This window comes from Vanellus vanellus (genome assembly GCF_965231255.1).
Source record: "Vanellus vanellus genome assembly, chromosome: 5".
Lineage (NCBI taxonomy): Eukaryota > Metazoa > Chordata > Aves > Charadriiformes > Charadriidae > Vanellus > Vanellus vanellus.
The window spans coordinates 40,318,979-40,340,559 of NC_138910.1; the positions used below are offsets into that span (position 1 = coordinate 40,318,979).

General features: G+C 39.8%; 1 protein-coding gene across 1 annotated transcript in view; it reads right to left on the minus strand.

Annotated features, from left to right (window-relative positions):
* Positions 1-21,581, minus strand: part of ERBB4 (erb-b2 receptor tyrosine kinase 4) — a gene marked incomplete at its 5' end in the record, with an annotated part of 657,878 nt that overhangs the window by 169,913 nt on the left and 466,384 nt on the right. Inside the window, 5 exons of the mRNA XM_082483856.1 lie at positions 8,476-8,675; positions 10,434-10,524; positions 12,002-12,075; positions 17,861-17,987; positions 20,641-20,754. Coding sequence (XP_082339982.1) covers positions 8,476-8,675; positions 10,434-10,524; positions 12,002-12,075; positions 17,861-17,987; positions 20,641-20,754 — 606 coding nt within the window. The remainder of the gene's footprint in view (positions 1-8,475; positions 8,676-10,433; positions 10,525-12,001; positions 12,076-17,860; positions 17,988-20,640; positions 20,755-21,581) is intronic.

Sequence of the window (21,581 nt, forward strand, 5' to 3'; positions counted from 1 at the left end):
CTGTAGGAGTGTTTTCCTTTGACATACACTACCTTTCCCATCCTTCCTCCCACTGGCACCCTGCTTTCTGACCACTGAATTTATCAGAAATCACTTCTTACAGAAAAAATATGCATTAATTGTTTGCACGGTTTCTCTCTCACAGCCCATGGAGCGAGTAGGCAAGAGGAGTGAAGCTTCTTACATATTTCCTTTCTTCTTGCAGTAGGACATTTTGCTTTATTGAGATTGAGAATGGCAGATTTTCATCTACTTGTTTCTTTTTCTGCCTAGAACATTTTCAAAATTCAGTGCCAAAAAAGGACATTTCACCTTTACAAGCAGCATAGGAACCAATCAAAGATTCCATGTCCTGCGGCCCTTGCAGGCAAACTGATCCAAGAACAAGAGATTCACCAGCATTTTTCCTACTTGTACAGCACTGTTGCTGACCCTGCACTGCTCTGCTGTACAATACATGTAATTCAGCAGGTAGATGAGCACTGTCTTATTCAGTACAATACCACAGATAACCTCATACATGAAAAGTCTGCACTTTCATGTGTTATCAAGGCTGGAATCTTGAATACATAGATTTTTTTTTTTTATATCACGTACACTTTCTTAATGACAACATCCGGAAGGTATTCAGAAGTATCTTTTTGGCTCTTCTTTTGCCTCAAAGCTCAAATCAGGTACAGCCAAACATAAAATAATTAAATTTAGGAGTAATTCCAGGTGTTCATTTAACTTCCTTTAAAGTGTATTAATTCTCAGAGATTCCAGCACAGCAAGAGAGACCTGACCTATTATCATGTCATTACATAGAGATGTCTCATTCTCTTTCCTTGAGCTCTGCTGTAAGTCAAGAGTCATTCCGCTGCAGTCAAAGGAGCCACACCACACAAAGCCAGTATGAGCAGAGACAAAAAAATCAGCTTTTCGTTATTATCCTAACCCTAACTTTTCTTTAAGCATGGCAAAATTTGTATAACAACTACCAGATAGCGGTTGTTCCACTGTGCTGGCACTGACTAAACTTCATATAAATGAAAGAAACTAGCTGAAAGCTTTGCATTAGCAAATGCTACATGTGCAGTTCACAGTTTCCTTTTTCACCTACTTTTAGACATTTCCTGTATATCTCAGTCTAATGCTGGCTTCGTGCAGCACGGTTCAGAAGGTGCATTGAGTGGTATTAAAGGCCAGTTTGGCCTATTTCATTTTTGTTGCCTACAGAAGCACCCAGGAAAAAGTTCCGGGTGACACAGCTGGTCATTTCAGGGGAACCCCAATTATGCCTTAGGATTCAGAGCACACTTAAGGGGTCCCTCAGAGCAGACTCCAGCACTTCATGGCTGGCCTGCCAATCTCCCTTCATCTCATCCAGTTCCATGGTGATGTGTGACTGGCACTGACCAGGCAAGTACATGAGTCCTGCCTCACATTGCCTGCCACAGGGACACCTGGGATCAACAGACAGCTTCAGGCTCAAACTGTATCAGCAAATAAAAAGAAGAAACTATCACAGTTCTAATTAAGCAAACTTTTTGTATTAATAGTTTCATTTTCTAGTTGTTATGGTTTGAGAGACCCATAACAATTTGTTGTCATTTAGACAATCATTCTATCACCCAATGACCCCTCCCCACCTGGGAAAGGGTAATCGGGAAAAACAAGAAAACCTGAGAGCTGAAATATAAACAGATTTAATAGAATAAGATTAGATAATTAACATTAACAGCACTAAAGAACTGATATTGATCCCGACACCAATACAGAATATGCAAAGATTATACTCAGCCAATTCTATCAGTAGGAAGCTGTGCACTCCCAGCAGTGGACAGCAAATGTCGGACACTGCGAGCGCTACTGCTTCAGGAGGAAGGGAAGGCCTCAGGGCTCCGGCACCAGGGCACGAAGTTCTCAGGATGGCAGCCATCAAGGGAGAGAGCACGAACTTCACAGCAAACTTTCTAATTTATAATGAGTGTGACGTTGATGGTATGAAATAATCCTGTTGGCCAGCTTGGGTCAAGTGCCCGGGTCTCGCTCCTCCTCATCCCTGCACCTGGCTAGCTCAAAAACACTGAGACCTTGAGACCCACACACCATAGCTGCTGTAAAGTAAATATTTTCACAAATTCGGACACTGGAGTCTTCTAAAAGTGCAGTTTTCCCAAGCTTTAGAAGATAAATTAGTCCTGTGTCTCTCAAACCAGGACACTAGTCAATGACTCACTTTAAGTACTTGCCACACAAGAAAAAAACCACCCTGCTTTTGGAGATCCCTTTGTTCTCTTTTTCCATCTTTAGAATAATCGTAATTCTTCTGATTTTGTTTTACACACTCTCATCATTGCAAGGCAGTTTCCTATTTTGCTTTCTCACCTTTCTTTGTAACTCAAAATTATGCTTTTATTACTGGTGATTTCCTTTCCTTTTGCTGTTCTCAGCTGTTGGACTACTCTGAAATCAGAATTTATTTACACATGCATACAGTGTTGCACTAAAATATCCCTTCAAATAGCAAGTGACACTATTACAAGATAGCTCAGAAAACATACCGAGTAACCTTATACAAATAAAATGAGAGCTTTTCAGTAAAGAAAATCATGATTACCCTATTGAAATCTAGCCAACACAGTGCCTGTAGTCTATGAAAAATGCAATAGAAAAAAAATAATCACTATTTCCTTCTGCTTATTTCTAAGTCATAGAAATGTTTTCATAAATGAATCCTGGCAAGAAGGGAGTGGGTTTTTTTGACGACTTATAAAAACCTATTACGTTTGTCTTTCTTTCTCTTCCTTAATTATAGGGATGGCTAAATAAATGTTTCAATTTTAGGCACACTATTTGGCATTTCCATGGGCTGAGAATGTTCTGAAGCTCTAGCATGTCACACAGTCATATGTGGAAGGAAACAATGATGCTTTTGACAGGAACTCATTTTCATCAGGAGTTTTAGAACAAGTGCTCATTCTCTATTAATGGGGTCACACAGGTTAGAAGCAGAAAGGTTCAATGTTTTTCCCCAGCATAGAACACAAGAAAATTAGCTATCTAAAAAAAGAAATTTATTGTTATTTGGCTATACACTTATGGGCCTGATCCAAAGCTCCATGAACTCAATAGAAAAGCTTGTGCAGACTTCTATTCACTTTGCATCACGCCTGACAATGAATGTAATCATGTAATCATTTATTCAAGTTGTTAATCGGTGGCTAAATTGACGTAATTCATAACAATCACATTTATAACAAACTTTGCATAGAAAGGTTTCACTGTACACTGTAGGTGTCACTAAAGCTGAAAGGAATTATTTAAATAACTTTGTTTAAAAGAACATCTTTTCTACATTTATTTTGTGAGCTCTCATATTTAACATGAGCTACCTCTGACTGTTCCATAAAAAAACCCATGCTGGGAAAAAAGGCAGATTCTTCACTTCAGCACGGAGCAACGATAAAATCTAACTACCAGAGCACATTCTCTAGCAAATAACTTTATAGTCATTCATTCTGCATTAATAATGTTCATAACGAACTAAGTTTTATGCAAAAACTATATTTAACATTACAGTTTATAGTAGTACATAATTAAAAGTCTACATTAGATGAGAGCTTCGTGCATTGCATTTTAGAAAAATGCTCTCCAATTAATTTCCACTCAGCTGATCAGCTTGAAGATGCCCATTTGCCATCTGAACTCTCAAAACAAGCTTAGGAGACACTATCGGACTGTGCAACAACTGTTGAAGCCTCAACTTGTCCCTTGCACTCAAATATTCTGCTGTAACCAGCCCTCAAGCCTAGGCATCTTTTAGGGTCCATGCAGTTCAGAAGTCTCTCACTGATGATCACGTACTGCTGCCCTTTCCATGGTGCTCAACCTCAAAGGTGCCACGTTCTTCTGCGTTCCCTGTGTACACAAGCTTCGACACTGACATGTCTAACCCTGAATGTGTGTAGGGAAGGGGGAGAAGAGAGAGGTCGCATTCCTTCCAGGCACCCACCCCTCTCTGGCCCTGCAAGGGACAATATTAGAAAGACATCACAAAGCAATAGAGCATTGTGAGGTTTATGGATTTTTAGTTTTTTCTAATTCAAAAAACAGATATATGTTTCGCTCCTGTATTTTCAACATTCTACAAACAAGTGAAGTCTGCCCTAGGCTTTTAATGCGCTTTTGGAAAAGCCATCTTGAAGGTGGTGAAATATTTGGTGACTATTTTAACATTGTGAAGAAGTGGCAGAAATAGCAAGATGAAATAATTGATGGTATCAGGAGTATAATTTGTGTGTTGGATATTTTTCTGTAGCATTTTCCACTGACTTTAGTCTGTTGTCTTTATCTTTCTTATTGACAAAAAAAATAATCAGAGTTCTGCCAAACCCTATAATGTCAGTGTTATCTCAAAGATGAAGCATCAATATAGACTGAGCTTTTCAACAAATATTTTACTGGCTCAACATTTTTTTTATTATTTCCTCACTGGCCTATATGGTCAGCTGAACACAGAATTAAACGCTATGGAAAACATATTGCTATCTTGTGATATATCCTAAAAGTCTCTTAAATATGACGTTAACTACATCTTGGAAGCTCTTACATGATTTTTAAGAGAAGTTACACACGTATATTAAATGTGTGCTGTACCTTGCTTTAAGCCATTAAGGATCACTAGGTAGTGACGAAAGCAAAAAGAGGTAACGAGGAAAGCAAAAACAAGCTGAGAGTGACTCGAACTATACGAAGGAATAGTAATAAATATACCTAAGAGTGAATGTAATAACTAACATGGTCTAGACTGGTTTGTTCACTGGAAACCATGTGGAAAAAAAATCTTTCACTGCTATTTTTATTAACAATTCACACCCTGCTAGTTATGATGCAAGCAGACAGTATTTCTACCATAGAAGATGGGTTTCAATCCTGCAAATATTTACTTATGCATTTCCCTTCCCCGTTCTGATTAGTCTTATTTGCCACTCAGAGAGGCATGGGCATATGCCCAAGCATCTGCAGGATCAGGGTCTAGAGTAGGCAACATAACTGAAAGGCAGAAATGGAAACCCTAGACGCTTGCCCTCAGATCCCAAACATTCAGGCAGTGGAAGATTCAGAGAAAACTCTCTTAAACCCCAGTCTGTTGGCCTATCCTGAAAATCACAGATGTTTCAGAGTATGCTGGAGAAATGCATCTGGCCCTAAGGAAGAGTTCTGCCTTACTCTAAGTAATTGTGAAGATTTTAGTTAAACATCTAACCTGCAGCAGAACCCATTTAACTCCAGAGAGGTGCTGACTGACAGGCAGAGTTGAAGCAGCGGGATAGCTCTTCTCATCTAACGCTGACTCTCAAAAGGCCACAAAACATTAATCAATTCATTCACACAGACGTGCACAGAGAGAGAAAACCACTGTTCCCTGTTAGGATTCAGGAATTCTGCTAAGACACTGCCTTCTGATCACAGTAACTTGGCCCCTAGCCTACATTCATTAAATACAGACCATTTAATGAACATAGGTTAGACTCCATTTTTAAAACTAGCCCCTTGGTACTGTAGCTTACATTGTGATTTCTTAAAATGAAGTGAATGAGATTTGTTTTCATCATGAAGATTCCCTTGGTGTTAAATTTCATAAAATATCTTTAGGAGTATTTTTGTTCCTGGAAAATAATGAGTGTCTATTATAACAAATCCTCAACAAGCGAAAAGTCAAATAAAGTTTATGTTTTCCCTTTGTGTGCAAATGTAGTGACAAGATGTACAGTGCAAGAGGATGATGTGACAGTACATCCAAGTTTCCATTTGCCCTGGGAGCCCATGTTTCAGCAGTTGTGGCTGCTGGGACTCAAAAGGACTCAAACTTAGTGATCAGAGGAAAGGGTAAAGAGGTATTTGACAAAGGAGTCCTGACAGCTAATACGGAAATATCTTCCAAACTACTGTGTTCAGCTATGTCCCCAAGCTCTCAAAACCAGTGAAACAAAAGGGACGCTGTTTTGTGAAGGGAAAAGAGCCTTACAAAGTTCACCTCTGAGTGGTTTTGCATTGTCTTCTAACATATTGTAAGTTATAGAGAGCTTGAAGCAAAGAGGAGGCTTTACTGTATGAGACATGGGGCCTATGTTCCACCCTATTGCTGCTTGTTTTATTTTTATACTTGATCTCTAGGAATAGAAGAGAGCTGGTTGTTCTTTGATTAAGTGATGCATCATTATCAGTAAGCTACAGCAATATGCTGTGGGAAAACATCAAAGAGCAGCAAGAGCAAGATTTTTCTCCCATAGTCAGCAGTTTTTCATACGGTAGGGAGGAAACCTGTGCTCTCTGGAAGGCTTACAGGTTCATGCATCTCACAGCACGATGCGACCGCTAGGATCTTGGAATATAACCCTAGTGATTCTTGCATGGTCATCAAGACTTTGTGCTTCTTCAGACAGATTCTGTTCTGTCAGCCCAAGAAATTCCTTACGTGAAATCTCAGCTAATTCTTCCTGTCATGATATACAAAATACACATTACTAGACTGCTAGCACAGAAGCAGGTTCCTCCGCACCACTTGATCCTGTTAAACTCCAACCCTACTGCAGGGAAAAACAACAAGCAACTCACCATCCCTGGGCAGATGTGATTCTCTTTCTTGGCAACACCTTTATTTCTCAAATAATATACCATTTTTCATAGTTGGCTTTCTTTGTGAGGGCAGAAAAAAAACAGACTTCACACTGGAACTACAAGCCATCTACAAATGCTCTAACCGGCAAGACTGAAGGCACTAGTTATTCATGGGAAGTCAGGAGGTTGTTCAGCCTAGAGAAGACAAGGCTCTGGGGAGACTTTATTGCGGCCTTCCAGTACTTAAAGGGGGCCTATAAGAAAGATGAGGACAAACATTTTAGCAAGGCTTGTTGTGACAGGACAAGGGATAATGGCTTTAAACTAAAAGAAGGAAGATTTAGACTAGGTATAAGGAAGAAGTTTTTTACAATGAGGGTGGTGAAACACTGGACAGGTTGCCCAGAGAGGTGGTAGATGCACCATCCCTGGAAACATTTCAGGTTGGACAGGGCTCTAAGCAATGTGATCTGCTCGTTGCTGGGGAGGTTGGACTAGACGACCTTTAAAGGTCCTTTCCAACCCCAACTATTCTGTCATTCTATGATAAACTACCAAGAAAAGTTTGGTTCAACACATCCTTCTGTCTCACGTAACAGAATGTTTATGTCAAAGGATAAAGTATGCTGCAGTTTAAAACTGGACAGTGGTCTGCTGGAGGTTAAGAAACAACCCTTTCCCCTACACCCTCAGGCACGATGACAATCAAACTATCTACATCAACTGCAAGAGGCATTTCTTTAACCTTCACTTTTTTAACTTGAGTGGAGAGGAAAAAAAAATAAAATAATACCCCAAAACTAAATCACACAGAGACCTACCAAATAAGACTTTCCACTTCATGTAGCTCTCACATGGCAGAGGAGATTAGAAAAATAACTGAGCAGCAGTAATAAATGTATAGTTGTGTTTCACTAACACTGCAAGGTACCCATGAGCACAGACACAAATTCTCTCAAAACATAACAGAGCAGTACTTCAAAGGGAGGAAAAAAAAAGAACTAAAAGAATAAGTTAAAACTAGGACCACAGCCTGAAAAAACCCAAAGCAAGTATTTCTGGCTAGTCAAAGCACAAAACTCAGAAATATCTCTTAAACATACAGCAATTTAACAAATGTCCTCTCTTGCTAGCAGTCCAACAGATGCTTAAAATGAACTGTATTACTTTACAATATGACTGTATTAATGCAATTTGCTGCCTGATTTCTGCATAACCAAATTTTTTCATCTGCTACATAGCATTCATTTGCTTTTCAGTACTATGATCTCAGTCCAGGCACTGGCACGTAAGCTTTCCTGAAAGACAATTAGGCCCAATTAAAAGTAATCTTCTTTATCAGATGGGTCAAATACAGAAAGGAAGAACTCAGTTACCAAAAACAGTCCCAGAAGTGACCTTTCTGGATTAAGACAGAGTCACTGTGGTGGAGCAGGCTAGAAGAAGCAAAAGATGCTAATCTCACTCCGTAAGAAAAGGGGTGTAGTTTTCAAATCTGTAAAATCAGTGCCTTTCATGAACGCTACATTCAATCCACATTTATGGCCTTCAGAACTTGTATTTGTGAAACTGGATCTCTACTCTGGAAAGTTCACATCCTGGTAAGGAAGCAGTGCCCTCTCTCTTCTCTGTTTCATTTGTTCCTACTTAAAATACTTCATTTGCCTATAGATCTGCTCAAAGCAGACTGGGCCAAATCCTTAGATTCTTTAAAGGATCACAGCTTCACCGATGTCCATGGAGCTCCAAGAGACACCAACCAAGCTCCTGGCCTGCTCACTGCACTGTATCCTGTCAGTAATCATATAATTTTCCCCCCAAGTGAGCCAATCATAAGCAAGAAGATTTGCACTGAGCAGCTTTACTTACTGCAGTTCTCCGCCTTTTTATTTCGATGAATCACCGTCTTTTGACTGGGTGTGCTGAAGAGGCTGGTCCAGTTAACAGTGTGGTAGTAGCACAAATTGCTGTTGTCTGTTATGTAGATATTGCCAGCACTGATTTGCTTCAAGGACTGAAACTGCAGAGAGGTAATACCTTGTTGCTTTAGGATGAGTAGGGAAAGACCACTGTGATGAAAACAAAATTGTAAGAGAGAACAGGAATTAGCTGCAGAAGGTGGAACTTATAAGAGCTGGTTGGGAACTTCCCCACTGGTTCCTAACATCAAGACAATCCTTTTGGCAAAACTGAAATTTGGTCAGAAAACTTTTATTTTGGGGTGACACAAATATTTTATGAGTCAACATCCAGTTCTATTGCCTAGAAAATTAAGAGCCCTGAGATATCACAAGCGGTGATGCTCACAGCACTAGGCCAACTGGGCCAGCAAAACACCTCAACTAGTTACATTTCATCCATTAACATGTTTTTTGAGATAAAGTGCTGTTAAGAAAACTGAATAAAATCCAGACTTTTTTTTTCCCCAAGATGACAGAATTCATGGTATGATAGTTTATACGCTAAGGAGAAACTGACAAAGTCATGCAAAATGTATTAACATCTTCTGTCAGGCATCAAATTAGTGTCATTTATAGTAATACAGGAAGAAATTGTTATTTTCAAGGAAATTTTTCCAGCCCACTTTCTACATTTCATTTTTCTTTTGTTGTAATATGTGGTTATCTCCTTTTTTCATCAAAGGAACGGTAAATGATTGTCTGTATAACACGGAAATGACTGCACATATTTTATGACTGAAGATTAGTGAAGACAATATCCAGTTTCTGGGCATCCTTTACATTATTGTACTTTAATTATTATAATTGTTTTCCAGCTGTTCCAAATAAAAATTGCTGCTTCCAAACAGAATGCTGGGCTGTAATTCAATATAAAGGTTTCACTGCTATTCATAATCTGCTTGGGTTGCTGTTTAAGATGCCAGCAGAATCCCATGACTGATTTACTATATTTACACAATGGGGAACCAGGGGTTGCTGTATATATTATTCAGATACCTTCCTGCACTCCCTCATTATTTTTCACCACATTTTCTTCTCTTCAAATCAATTCCTCCATATGAGTTTTCATACAGAAACATCTCTGGTAAAAATGGCGCTACAGAGCTAATGTACACCCCACCTGCAAGGTACCTCAGTGATTTCAGTGTTCTGATGTATCACAGTATCACAGTATCAGAGTATCACAGTATGCTAGGGATTGGAAAGGACCTCAAAAGATCATCTAGTCCAATCCCCCTGTCGGAGCAGGAACACCTAGACGAGGTTGCACAGGAAGGCGTCCGGGCGAGTTTTGAATGTCTCCAGAGAAGGAGACTCCACAACCTCCCTGGGCAGCCTGTTCCAGTGCTCTGTCACCCTCACTGAGAAGTTTCTTCTCAAATTTAAGTGGAACCTCTTGTGTTCCAGCTTGAATCCATTACCCCTTGTCCTATCATTGGTTGCTAAATGTGTATTTACCTTTTACCACTTCTTAAGACCACATTGTTCTTTAGGCACTTCCAATTACAACCATATAAACTTCCTGATGATGGGGCTAAATTCTACTACTAATGTGTTTTAAGTTATGTTTCACATTCACAAGCTATTTTAAGCCATAAAATGTACTTTCCGGACAATGAGTTAATAGTTACAGCAATGAACCAAGATGTTCTTTTTTTTTTTTAAAAAAAAAAATCATTATGTTCAAAAGGTATTACCTATTATAAACAACTGATTAGCAAAGATACTGTTAATTAATACCCCGGTAACAAACAAAAACATCAATTTATGATGCCTTTCCCAAAAGACGTTGCACTCTGTGCTACTGAGTGAATAATCGTTGAATGCTAATAAAAAATTATTCCATCAACAGAGGAAGTAGCTTACCTATAGAGAGCTCTTCCACCGATAGTAACCAAGTTAGAAAACACCCTGAAATCTGTCATATTCTCAGGCCACGACTGTATGTTCAAATATCCTAAAGGAGAAAAAGGCAAGCATATGAATGTCAATGATTTCAGCCGTAAAGATTGCTTTATCACATACACGAATTAGGACAGGCTTAGCCTATAAATGAAAGACAGTGCTGGTTTGAGACAAAGAAATAAATAAGTAATGAATGCTCCAGACTAATGTCTTTGAATTCATCAGCCTGCTCACCACTGTCTCCTCCAAGAAGGCAAAGGAGGACTCTAACAGTCACAGCAGCATTACTTCCACTTTCAACAGCCACAGTGAGGGTGAACCTAACCACAGGCTGGAATCTTGAAAGGCCTCCCAGACTTTTCTAAACAGCAGCAACAGAAAAAAATGAAGATTTGCCTGAATTAAGAACATTCAGTTTTATAATGAAGTTGAGAGATCCGTAACGATGCATTAAAAGATGACAAGACTTTCCTAAAACAAAGAGCTTGCATTCATTTCTGAGTGTGTTTGAGGACTGTTCATCACAAGAGAGCATTCTCTGCACAAGTAAGTCGAACTACTTATTTTTTTTGTGCTACACAGTCCTCTACAGGGTGCAGTTCCCTAGGATTTTGATTCAGTACTGGACTGAAACGCAGTATATCTTTAAGCATAGGGATAATTCCACTTAAGTAGTAGAGTTGAGACTGTCAATTAGACAGTGTGCTTAAGAATGGCAAATTACAGACACCCAGATGCCAGATTATCTTTGGCATTAATGAGGGAGTGATTTAGAGCTTACTTTCATTGTTTAATCCCACTGGCTTGCTGAAATACACAACTTCCGAGAGGTGAAGCACATTGGAGAGAACTTATTTTAAATGCCAAGCACTTGTTGAGCTCCACCCAGCTACAATCATGCTGTAGTGTCGAAAGATGGGTTTTTTTGTGCATGAGATAGGATTTGGTTTTGCATTTCCCTATCTATACATAATTTGCAATCAATCAAGAACTCAAAGCTGTAGTATCTTCCTCCCTGCCCCCAAATGGTGAAACAAGAAGCAAGATGCAAGAAAACAAAGTACAGTGTTCCAGCTACATGATCCCACTGAAAAGTCACAAAAGATGGGAGGGACTACCTCCCCACACATACATTTTTCTTTAAATTACAGAAGCTAATTTGCAGCAGCATCTACTATTAGACCAAAGGAAGTAGCTGCAAAACCAAACTGGCTTGTCTGTTTTTTTCCAAGGTGTATTTCAAATGCTTTCAAGCAAGGACCAAGACTCCTCACTCACTCAATAGTAAGGTCTTGGTCTTCTGATGCTTGTGTACCCCCAACACAATGGGCATTCTGTATTCATAACCACAGGACAATATACTTGTGAATATCAACTGACACTGAAGTTCTTGTGTATTCAAGTTTTATGAGGTTTTAATTGCGAGTTTAAAGAAAAGAAGCACCTTGTGTTCTTCAGAAAACCCAACAAATTACAATCATAAACACAAAGTAAGAAGTTCAGATTATAGGAAATCTGAAGTGTGTTACCTGTTATCTCTCTCACTGTTTGGAAGATATTTAATTTCTCTGGATTGATTGCGGCGATTGTGTGATATGGGTCCCTGAAAGAGTAAAAGGACAAAATGTGATACTCTGAATAAAAAATGATGAGGTTCTCAAAGCTATACCATGTAGAAAGCAGTATTCAGGAGGTCAACACTTTGCTTTTAGGCAGCTCCAGATTTCTTCAGACTGTTTCCAATTTCTTCACGCTGCTGTTCCTGCAGAACCTTTGTCTAACTCTTCCCAAGTCATCTTGAAGGAAAATAGTGGTGCTTAGCATCATTAAAGTTCAAATCATTAATGTTTTAGCAAATATTTACGCTCATGGAAAATTAAGGGATTCTAAACAACCATGGTGTATGGGAGCACCCAGCCAAACCGGTTTCAGAGAACAATAGGTGAGGTGCAGTGAGTTGTCATCCGACTCAGCTTCATCTCTGCCTTGCCTTGTCTATGCAGAGATAACTTGGGGGGAGCTGCAAAACAGCTCAGCCTGGGGTTATCTCAAGATTGCATATGAGAACGGAAACCAAATGGCCCTTAACAAACAAAATGCCCTGAGTCCCATCCCACCACTATTCCCATGACTTTGAGTGCTAGACATCGCAAATTGGCAACAGAGACTTGGCTATCACACCAGCAGAGGTAAATATCCCAGATAGTGTAATCCACTCAGGCATAATCCTGCACCCTAAATATAAACCGCAGGGTTTGGGGAGAAAAATGGGGAATCCTCCAACGATACAGCTGGCCGGTAGGAGATCCGTGTGTATCCCCCCTGTCCAGGATGCTGTACAGGGTAACTTTCCAGGGATTGAGTGATCTTACCTGAGAGAGGGTTAAGTGACTAAGAAACATACGTATGGTGTATGGCATGCTATTAAGTTTGTGAATGGTGCACTCTTTAAAGGTATTAATATCTAGTGCTCTTGTGGTTTGTGTTGTTACTTGTTGGGATCATTTTTAGCTTGCAATAGTGTATCCCACTAATTTCTTTTAAACTGCAATAGTGTAATCGCCATTGTACACCTAGAACTTGCAATAGTGACGTATTGGACCTGTGAGTGAAGTCCAAATAAATTGTTAATTTGAACCTCTCAGTGAAGTCCTTTTTCCCGTTTCGTCACACATGGGTGACCTCCCTAAAGAAAAGACAAATTTTCAACTTTTTTTTCCAGGAATACTAGCTCAAATGGTACAGTTGCGATATTGTACTACCAGGACTAACAAAACTGCTACCGAAATGAGTGACAAGCCATAAACAAAACAAAACTAAGAGCTTGCAGCAGTTCCCGACACATGGCATTAAAAGGGTACACTTTTTAGAAGGTGTTTAATAGGAACAGCAAAAAGCACAGACCCTTGCCAACTAAGTTTGTCACCTGAGAAATTAAACACTTCCACCAAACATTAAAATCTCAAAGTTAGATATGCTGCAGTGTAAAAAGATGAAGCCGACCTTGATTTTGAGAGTGACATCATTTAGTAAATATTTTTTCCACTCATTTTAAAGCAGTAAAGACTCTCCAACTATTTTAAAAGCTGACTAGAAGCCTAACCCAAACAAAAATCCTTTAAAAAGCCAAGAAAAGGCTTTTCCATAACACCGTGTTATGGTATTTTTGTGGGGTTTTTGATGGTAGGAAACATCCTCAGTAAATGTGGAGCATGCATTTCTAGCTCTTGTCCTTCTGCTTTCCAAGAGACATCATTCTTGGAATCAGAACATGTAGGTAATCAACCAGGCTGTCTTTGGGGACAGGCCTCACAAGTCTACGTGGTGACAGGCTAATGGGGTCCTTCTAACCATCCTGGAAGCGACTCCAGGTTAGCAGCAATGAAATGAGTTCTTGAACCCTAACGTAAAGCACAGTGGACCACAGAAGCATCATATCACAGAATCACAGAATTTTCAGAGTTGGAAGGGACCTCTAGAGATCATCTAGTCCAACTCCCCTGCTAAAGCAGGATTGCCCAGAGCACATTACTCAGGACTGCATCCAGGCGGGTCTTGAAAATCTCCAGAGAAGAGGACTCCACAACCTCCCTGGGCAGCCTGTGCCCGTGCTCTGTCACCCTCACCGTAAAGAAGTTTTTCCGTGTATTTGAACGGAATTTCCTGTGTACTAACTTGTGCCCATTGACCCTCGTCCTGTTACTGGGAACCATTGAAAAGAGCCTGGCTCCATCCTCCTTCAACCCACCATTTAGATACTTGTACGCCATAATAAGGTCTCCCCTCAGCCTTCTCTTCTCCAGGCTAAAGAGTCCCAGCTCTCTCAGCCTTTCCTCATAAGGCAGATGCTCCAAGCCCTTAATCATCTTTTAACAAATTGGGGCTCTCAGAATTGTTAATTTTAACAATTTGGGGCTCTCAGAAAACTAGATAACAAGTTTTGACTACTTAACAAAACCACAACACTTTGCTTCTAAAAATGCATTACTATTAAAAAACCAAAACCCTTGCCTGTAGTAAACATCAGATGCTGAATTTCACCTCCAAATCCTAAGATCCTAAGTCTTTAAACATACAAATATACATTTAAACTCCTTAAACAGACCAATGTCTGTTTAGATGTTTTATCAACTCATAAAACCGTAGAATAATGCAGTCATCTTCTGCCATTCTTATCAGTAAAGCCAAGCTTTTTCAGTAGAACAGGCACAGCTGAATTCTACAGCTCCCAGAATGAGAGTTTCGGCTCGTAGTGAAACTGGAGATGGACAACAAAAGGGAAGATAAAAAGCTGGTAAGCACTAAGGGCTTGTCGCTCCTACTGCAAGTGAGGGGAAGAAGAAGGCAGCATTTGCTGCTAGCTGGGGCTGTCCATCCTTAAACTACACCTTGCCTTGGTATATCCCACCCCTCCACAGGCAGCAACACAAGCAGAAGGCAGCTTGGCTTTTTAGCGTCCCAAGCGACAGAAACCTGCACCTGAACTAAACAGGTCCTACCCATTTTCCAGCCAAAGTGTTTTCTGTCTCAGGCAGCAGATATGTATCCTAACAAAGATCAGTTTATCCATGCACTTCAGCAGAGAGTTCAGCATTACCTTAAAAGAACGCGTACTACTGACTTACCAAAATTTTGGTCTACCTTCATCCCACTTAACTTCTGGACACTAATTAAAGCAAAGTCATAATTATCTAATTTATATATAAACTATTATAAATAATTGTGCATCAAACCAATTCATAATTATATATACAGTACGTATATAAATTATTACAAATTCACAAAGACAAATTTCAAGTACCGAGGAAAGGGAAAGACAGGCTACAGAATCACAGGAGCAAAAATATGACAGGATCAATTGTAATAGCACAGTTACCAGTGAAAACAACCAAAAAAATCCACTCAGCATCTTTCACTGAAGTTATTGTCTGCCACTACAAAAAGTCTTTCAATTCTCCATAGAGAGCTAGCTTTTAAGTCCCTACAATCTAAAACACTGAAAATTCATACTTTTAAAAGCTGCAGTTTGCTCTGAGTAAAAAAATTCATAACAGAAGTTAACTAAAAGTTTGAGTGGAAATATATATTATTGTTGTTGCTCTATACTGTCCATTTATATTATAAACTGCTTGTGTACCAAGTGTCATCTTTTAAATTTCTGTATTATTGATTTGCAAAAATTATTCCGGAAATATAAAGTTATTTTAATTAATTATCAGATCTTCTCCTTTTCTTTTAATATATACTACTGCAATTTATGCTGTGGAAAGCTTTAGGGTTGCAGAACTCAGTGTCCTCATATTTAAGTCTTATTGGAGTGAGTTTTCTACATAACGATTGAGAGACAAAGTGGTGCATGGTTTCAACATTGCATGTCCTAGGCTTATATTCTTCTATGAAAACAGAACAAAATATTTTAACCCTCTGCTTTATAGTCCTTAATTTAGATTTTTTTCAGATGAATATGGTTTTATTCAAGGTTGGGTTTGGTCTCTTTGATTTTGACATATTTTTTTAATGAGGTTCATCTCGTAACTTTGCAGCTAATGTTACTTCTGCAACAAAAGGAGTCCTAATACTCAAAATTACATTTCATTTAATGCACTGGAATAATCCACATAAAATTGCTCATGTCCTCTAGCTGCTTGTCTTGCATGTACTAGAGTACTTCCTGTCCTGTGAGATTTAATAGAATTACATCCAGTCTCTTAGTCGGTCATATGGCCGGATCAGAAAGTGTGACAGCCTGAGTGCTGACTCCTGTGTGACCTTCTCCAGGGCTTCAAAAATTTCAAAGCAGCATTTCCTTAAACCACCTGAACCAAAGTCCTTCTTCCTCCCTATGCTACATTAACCTTTCACACTGTACTCTCTGCTGGAGAGATGAGAAGACCAACTACACAGTCAAAGCTCACACTGGCTGGCCTTTTGAGAATCATTGAGCTGTAGGGTCTCAGTGAAGGGGATTTTCAACTGTTTTTCTCATGGCTGGAGTCAAGTTGCAGGTGAAGTATTATAACCAATCACTATATCAAATCAAGGAAACAAGTCGTTTGTTTCCACCTCACCTAGTACGGAAATTTGAGCCAGGGAGCCTAGTGTCAATCACTTTCTTACAATCTAAACGTATCTGAATCTATAGAAAGTCTAAAGAAGAAACTGCTGGCACTACTCATGCCAGAATTCCATTGCAAATCAACCTGCAGACATTCAGTTAATCACATTTTCGCTATGCCATAAAGCTGCAAACATGGAGTTGGCTTGGGAGCTGTATTTAAGATACCAAATCTTGAAAACCAATTGCAAGGAACCTAAAAAACAAGTTAAAATTTGAAGCTTACACAGTGGTAGAAGCAATCGAGTACTTTACACAGTTAATGTACCACAAAATATCTGCATACTTATTGCAACAAAGGGGCAAGTGGGTTGTGCATTTTCAGGATTTTGCTCATTTTAACAGGTCCTGAAATACCTCAAAGTGTCACATGTAATTCACCATGGCTGATTACAACATGAAGGCTTGAATTAGCAAGAAGATATAATCATATTTTTTTTTTCTCTCAGTGGCAGAAAGAATACAATGCAAGAAAGTGGCTATTTGCATTGGACGTGTGTTGGACCATCAAAACAGAGTATGTCTGTCTTCCCTGGATGCATCCCACCCTTGCAGCATTTGCATCCTGCATTCACCTTTGCTACAATGGCAAATGCACAGTGCACCAAACTAAACAGCAAGGAACTAGTTATCTGGCTGGTATATCTTCTTTTAGAAGGACACATTGGTGAGAATTCTAAATACTGGTTCTGTATCTCCACATCTTCAACCATTACTAAGACTTATTCAATATACAGCTCTATTTAAACCAAATTACTGGATTTAAATACTAGTGAGTTTTGTGCATCTCTGCAATTGGAACTTGAATATATACTTCAAAACTGATTGACAAGAGGGCAGCTTTTTTGCACCTCTATGCAGTGACAGCCACCCAGGCTATGACAATTTATGGTAGGTGAGGCACTCTCTCTGCATATTCTGCATATTAGACTGCTGATCATACAAAATTCAAAACAAACTAATGGAAAGTAACTTCCCTTTCTCCCTTCTATTCTCTAATCAGCTGTTATGGTAAGCCAGTACCAAGGACCTCATAAAGTAACCAAAAATCTTTTCTCTTTCTAGCGCAAACAGTCTACTTCATCCTTTTTTTTTTTCCTAAAGGTTGAGTCATAAGAATCAAGGTAACAGTTTCCTTCATAATGGCAGGCAGAAAACGAATTTACCCTGGATCTGCTATTCTGCAAAAGAAGCCTGGGGCTATCATTAAGAGGTGGATGCAATTTGTTTCAGTTGGCACCATGACATAACGTCTTCACATTTTGTCACTTACCCATGAATCCCAGTAACAAGGAAGATAAGGTTGCCATTGATCTTGGTACAGTTTATGAACTTGTCAATGTTGCTGGAATCCACCGTCTGAGCTGACACTAAACTCCCTGTTCCAATGCCATCACATGCTGCCAAAACAAGGAGTTTGTGTAAAGAACCAGAAAAAACAATTATTGGATCAGAATATGTTGGCCTTCTAGACACGAGCCTTCATTTGTTTCAGAGATAAAGCAGTAAAGAGGTGTTAAAACAGTACCCTTTACCCATATTCCTGAAGAAGCACATGCCAATTTAAAATAAGCCATATGCTAAAGTACCTGCCACAGAAGAACATCCTGGCACACAGGTTAAGGTATTTTACAGTGGCTCTGAAGACAAGTATGGCCCACATAAAATCCCACACAACCCAGCTGTAAACAGAGAGTTGATAACTTAGCTCAGACTAGCCTGGTGGCCCTGCCACTTATTTGTGCACTACACACTGCAGAAACTGAGGGGTCCTAACGCTACAAGCTCAAGAGGTCCCCTTTGCTCTGATGGATTTGTGAACTTAGCCATTCATATGCCGTAAGTTCCTTTAGAAAGAACATACATACTTTACTCATAATCCCAACAACTAAGTTACTGGGGCCTGAAGAAACTTTGGTACCCAGTGAGAAAACTTCCCCGTGTAGCCTTTCTATGTAATTAGGTGTATTTTCTGGGACACATGTTGCATCCAGGAACAAATCCTTCATGACTTCCATCACGTAATGTATGCTATCTCCCTAACTGGGCTCCTCTAATGGCAACTACCAGCAGTACACCTGGACCTTTTACAAACACATGATAACTTTCGCAGAATCACAGAATGGTAGGGGTTAGAAGGGACCTTGAGAGATCACCTAGTCCAACTTCCCTGCCAAAGCAGGTTCACCTAGGGCAAGTTGGACAGGAATGCATCCCGGTGGGTTTTGAATATCTCCAGAGAAGGAGATTCCACAACCTCTCTGGGCAGCCTGTTCCAGTGCACTGTCACCCTCAAAGTAAAGAGGTTCCTCCTCATGTTTAGATGGAATTCCCTGTGTTCCAGCTTGTGCCCCTTGTCCTGTCACTGGTCACCACCAAAAAGAGTCTGGCCCCATCCTCTTGACAACCGCCCTTTAGATATTTATAAGCATTGATGAGATCCCTTCTCAGTCTTCTCTTCTCCAGCCTAAACACAGCGCTCTCAGCCTTTCCTCATAAGAGAGGTGCTCCAGACCCTTGATCACCTTTGTAGCCCTCTGCTGGACTCTCTCCAGCAGTTCCCTGTCCTTCTTGAATTGGGGCGCCCAGAACTGGATACAGTACTCCAGATGCAGCCTCACCAGGGCAGAGTAGAGAGGGAGGATGACCTCCCTCGACATGTTGGCCATGCTCTTTTTAATGCATCCCAGAATACTATTGGGCCTCTTGGCCACAAAGGCACATTGCTGGCTCACGGTCAGCTTGTCTACCAGGACTCCCAGGTGCTTCTCTGCAGAGCTGTTTTCCAGCAGGTCAACCCCTAACCTGTACTGGTGCCTGGGGTTATTCCTCCCTAGGTGCAGGACCCTACACTTGCCCTCGTTGAACTTCACGTGGTTCCTCTCTGCCCAACTCTCTAGCCTGTCCACATCTTGCTGTATGGCAGCACAGCCTTCTGGTGTGTCAGCCACTCCTCCCAGTTTTGTGTCATCAGCAAACTTGCTTAGGGTACATTGTCACCTTATCCAGGTCATTGACGAGTACGTTGAACAAGACCAGACCCAGAATTTCCCCATTTCCCCGGGGAACACTGCTACCTACAGGCCTCCAACTAGACTCTGCACTGCTGATCACAACCCTTTGAGCTCTGTCATTCCTCCTCACAGAGTAAGGCTAGGAGCTAGACAGGAACACTACACATGTATTTTCATGCACAGAACTATCTATCCAGCATAATAGTTATTTACTGCATTTAGGTTAAAGGGCTGGCCTTTGCCTTCTCTTCGAATTCAGCATGTCTGTACCCTGCCTTGGCAGGGATCTCTGTGTTTGACTGTTTCAGCCATGTGGAGTGACTGTTGATTTACAGAGTTTTTCAGTAGCTTCACTGTGAATTCCCCTCCAGATACGGCTTCCACTATGACTGAAACGTGGCATAGGCCCATCTGGGAAAACTGATGCTGCTTTGCTCCTGAGACCTTCAAACAGAGAGCAGAAAGTCTCCCTAGTGGATCTTGGGACAGCAAAATAATCTATAGATTTCAGTCTTCTCAAGAGCACCATCACTGAAAAACTCGTAGTCTAGGTTTTACACACTTAGAAAGGAGGTAGAAGATTCTGGGATAACAGACATTTTTAAAAACACAGAGGAAATAAATGGAAACCTAACATTGTATTGACAAGTATGAGACATACCACACATTGAAGCCAGGGCTTTAGTATGGCCCCCTATGCAACGACAAAAGGGCAGCTTCAGGAAATACTTGTCATTAAAATAACATAATAAAGAATTCTTTCAGATTTCTCTAAAACCAACACAGAAATCCCTTTCATTTTTATCTAATCAAAAGTAATTGGCTTGGTTACACATTACCATTACAACTTAATAAATTCTCATTCTATTGTATATACTTCACATACAGCCTACATAGCTCAAAGTTCTGTGGGTATTCAAAGGCTATTAATATTCTACAATGAACTCATGAACGGTATTTCATGCCAAAATAACACCCAGTTTTGCTCTACTACAGTTTAGACTACATCCAAGAAAATTTATACTAAACTACTGCCTACCTTTAGGACAAATGTCAGTGCAGGGCTTGCACATCTTAATACCATTTTCTTCAACCTCCATCTTGGAGCTCGGACATGCACGGACACAAGAGCTGGAATCTACCACAAAGTTATCTGAAGAGAAGAAGAAGATATTGGCAGAAACCGAACCACTGGACTAAATAATACTGGGACACATGGTTTTGGATGCTGTGTCAATATATACTACTAATTACCACATTAATTACCACAATTAATTATTAATTCCACATTGACATTAACATTTTATGTTCAGTGTTTTCAGCAGTGTATAAGCAAGCAAATTAGGCACGTTTTCAGAGACTTATGAAAGCCCATGAACTGTCAGGTATGATTTCCCCCTTCTCCCCCAACTTGGTTTTATTATTATTTGTAGTAAAAAAAAGCTACACTAATTGGAGAGAAATAAAACAAGATACTCTGCCCTGTCTCTTTCACACATACAAATATATACATCTGGGATAAAACACTGCACAAGACAATGACAAGTACTTCAATTTTGGCTTGTAAAACAACTGCCAAAGGGGATATAAACTGATCCTACATAATTGAAAGCTTAATACGGCCAAGAAAGGGAGAAAAAAAAAAGGAAAAAAGTTCAATGAAGTATTTGGACAAAGAATCATATCCCTTAAGTAGTGCACATTATACCAGTTTTGTAAAAAAAAAAATATTATCTTGCTTCAAAAAACCCGCCACTATTACAGGCAAAACTAAGCCTTGACAGTCACAGCCTCAGCCTACTGTCAATCTGCACTTCTCCACAGAGATTCAAAATTTGGATTTTGGTTTGAGTTGAATTATATTTCCGCTTACTATGGATTACCCATCCTTATATGTAATTTATATATAAAATACTTAATGCACAATACAACTGTAAATGGTGAGAATGAAAGGGAGAGCAAGAATACCGTCTCCCTTAT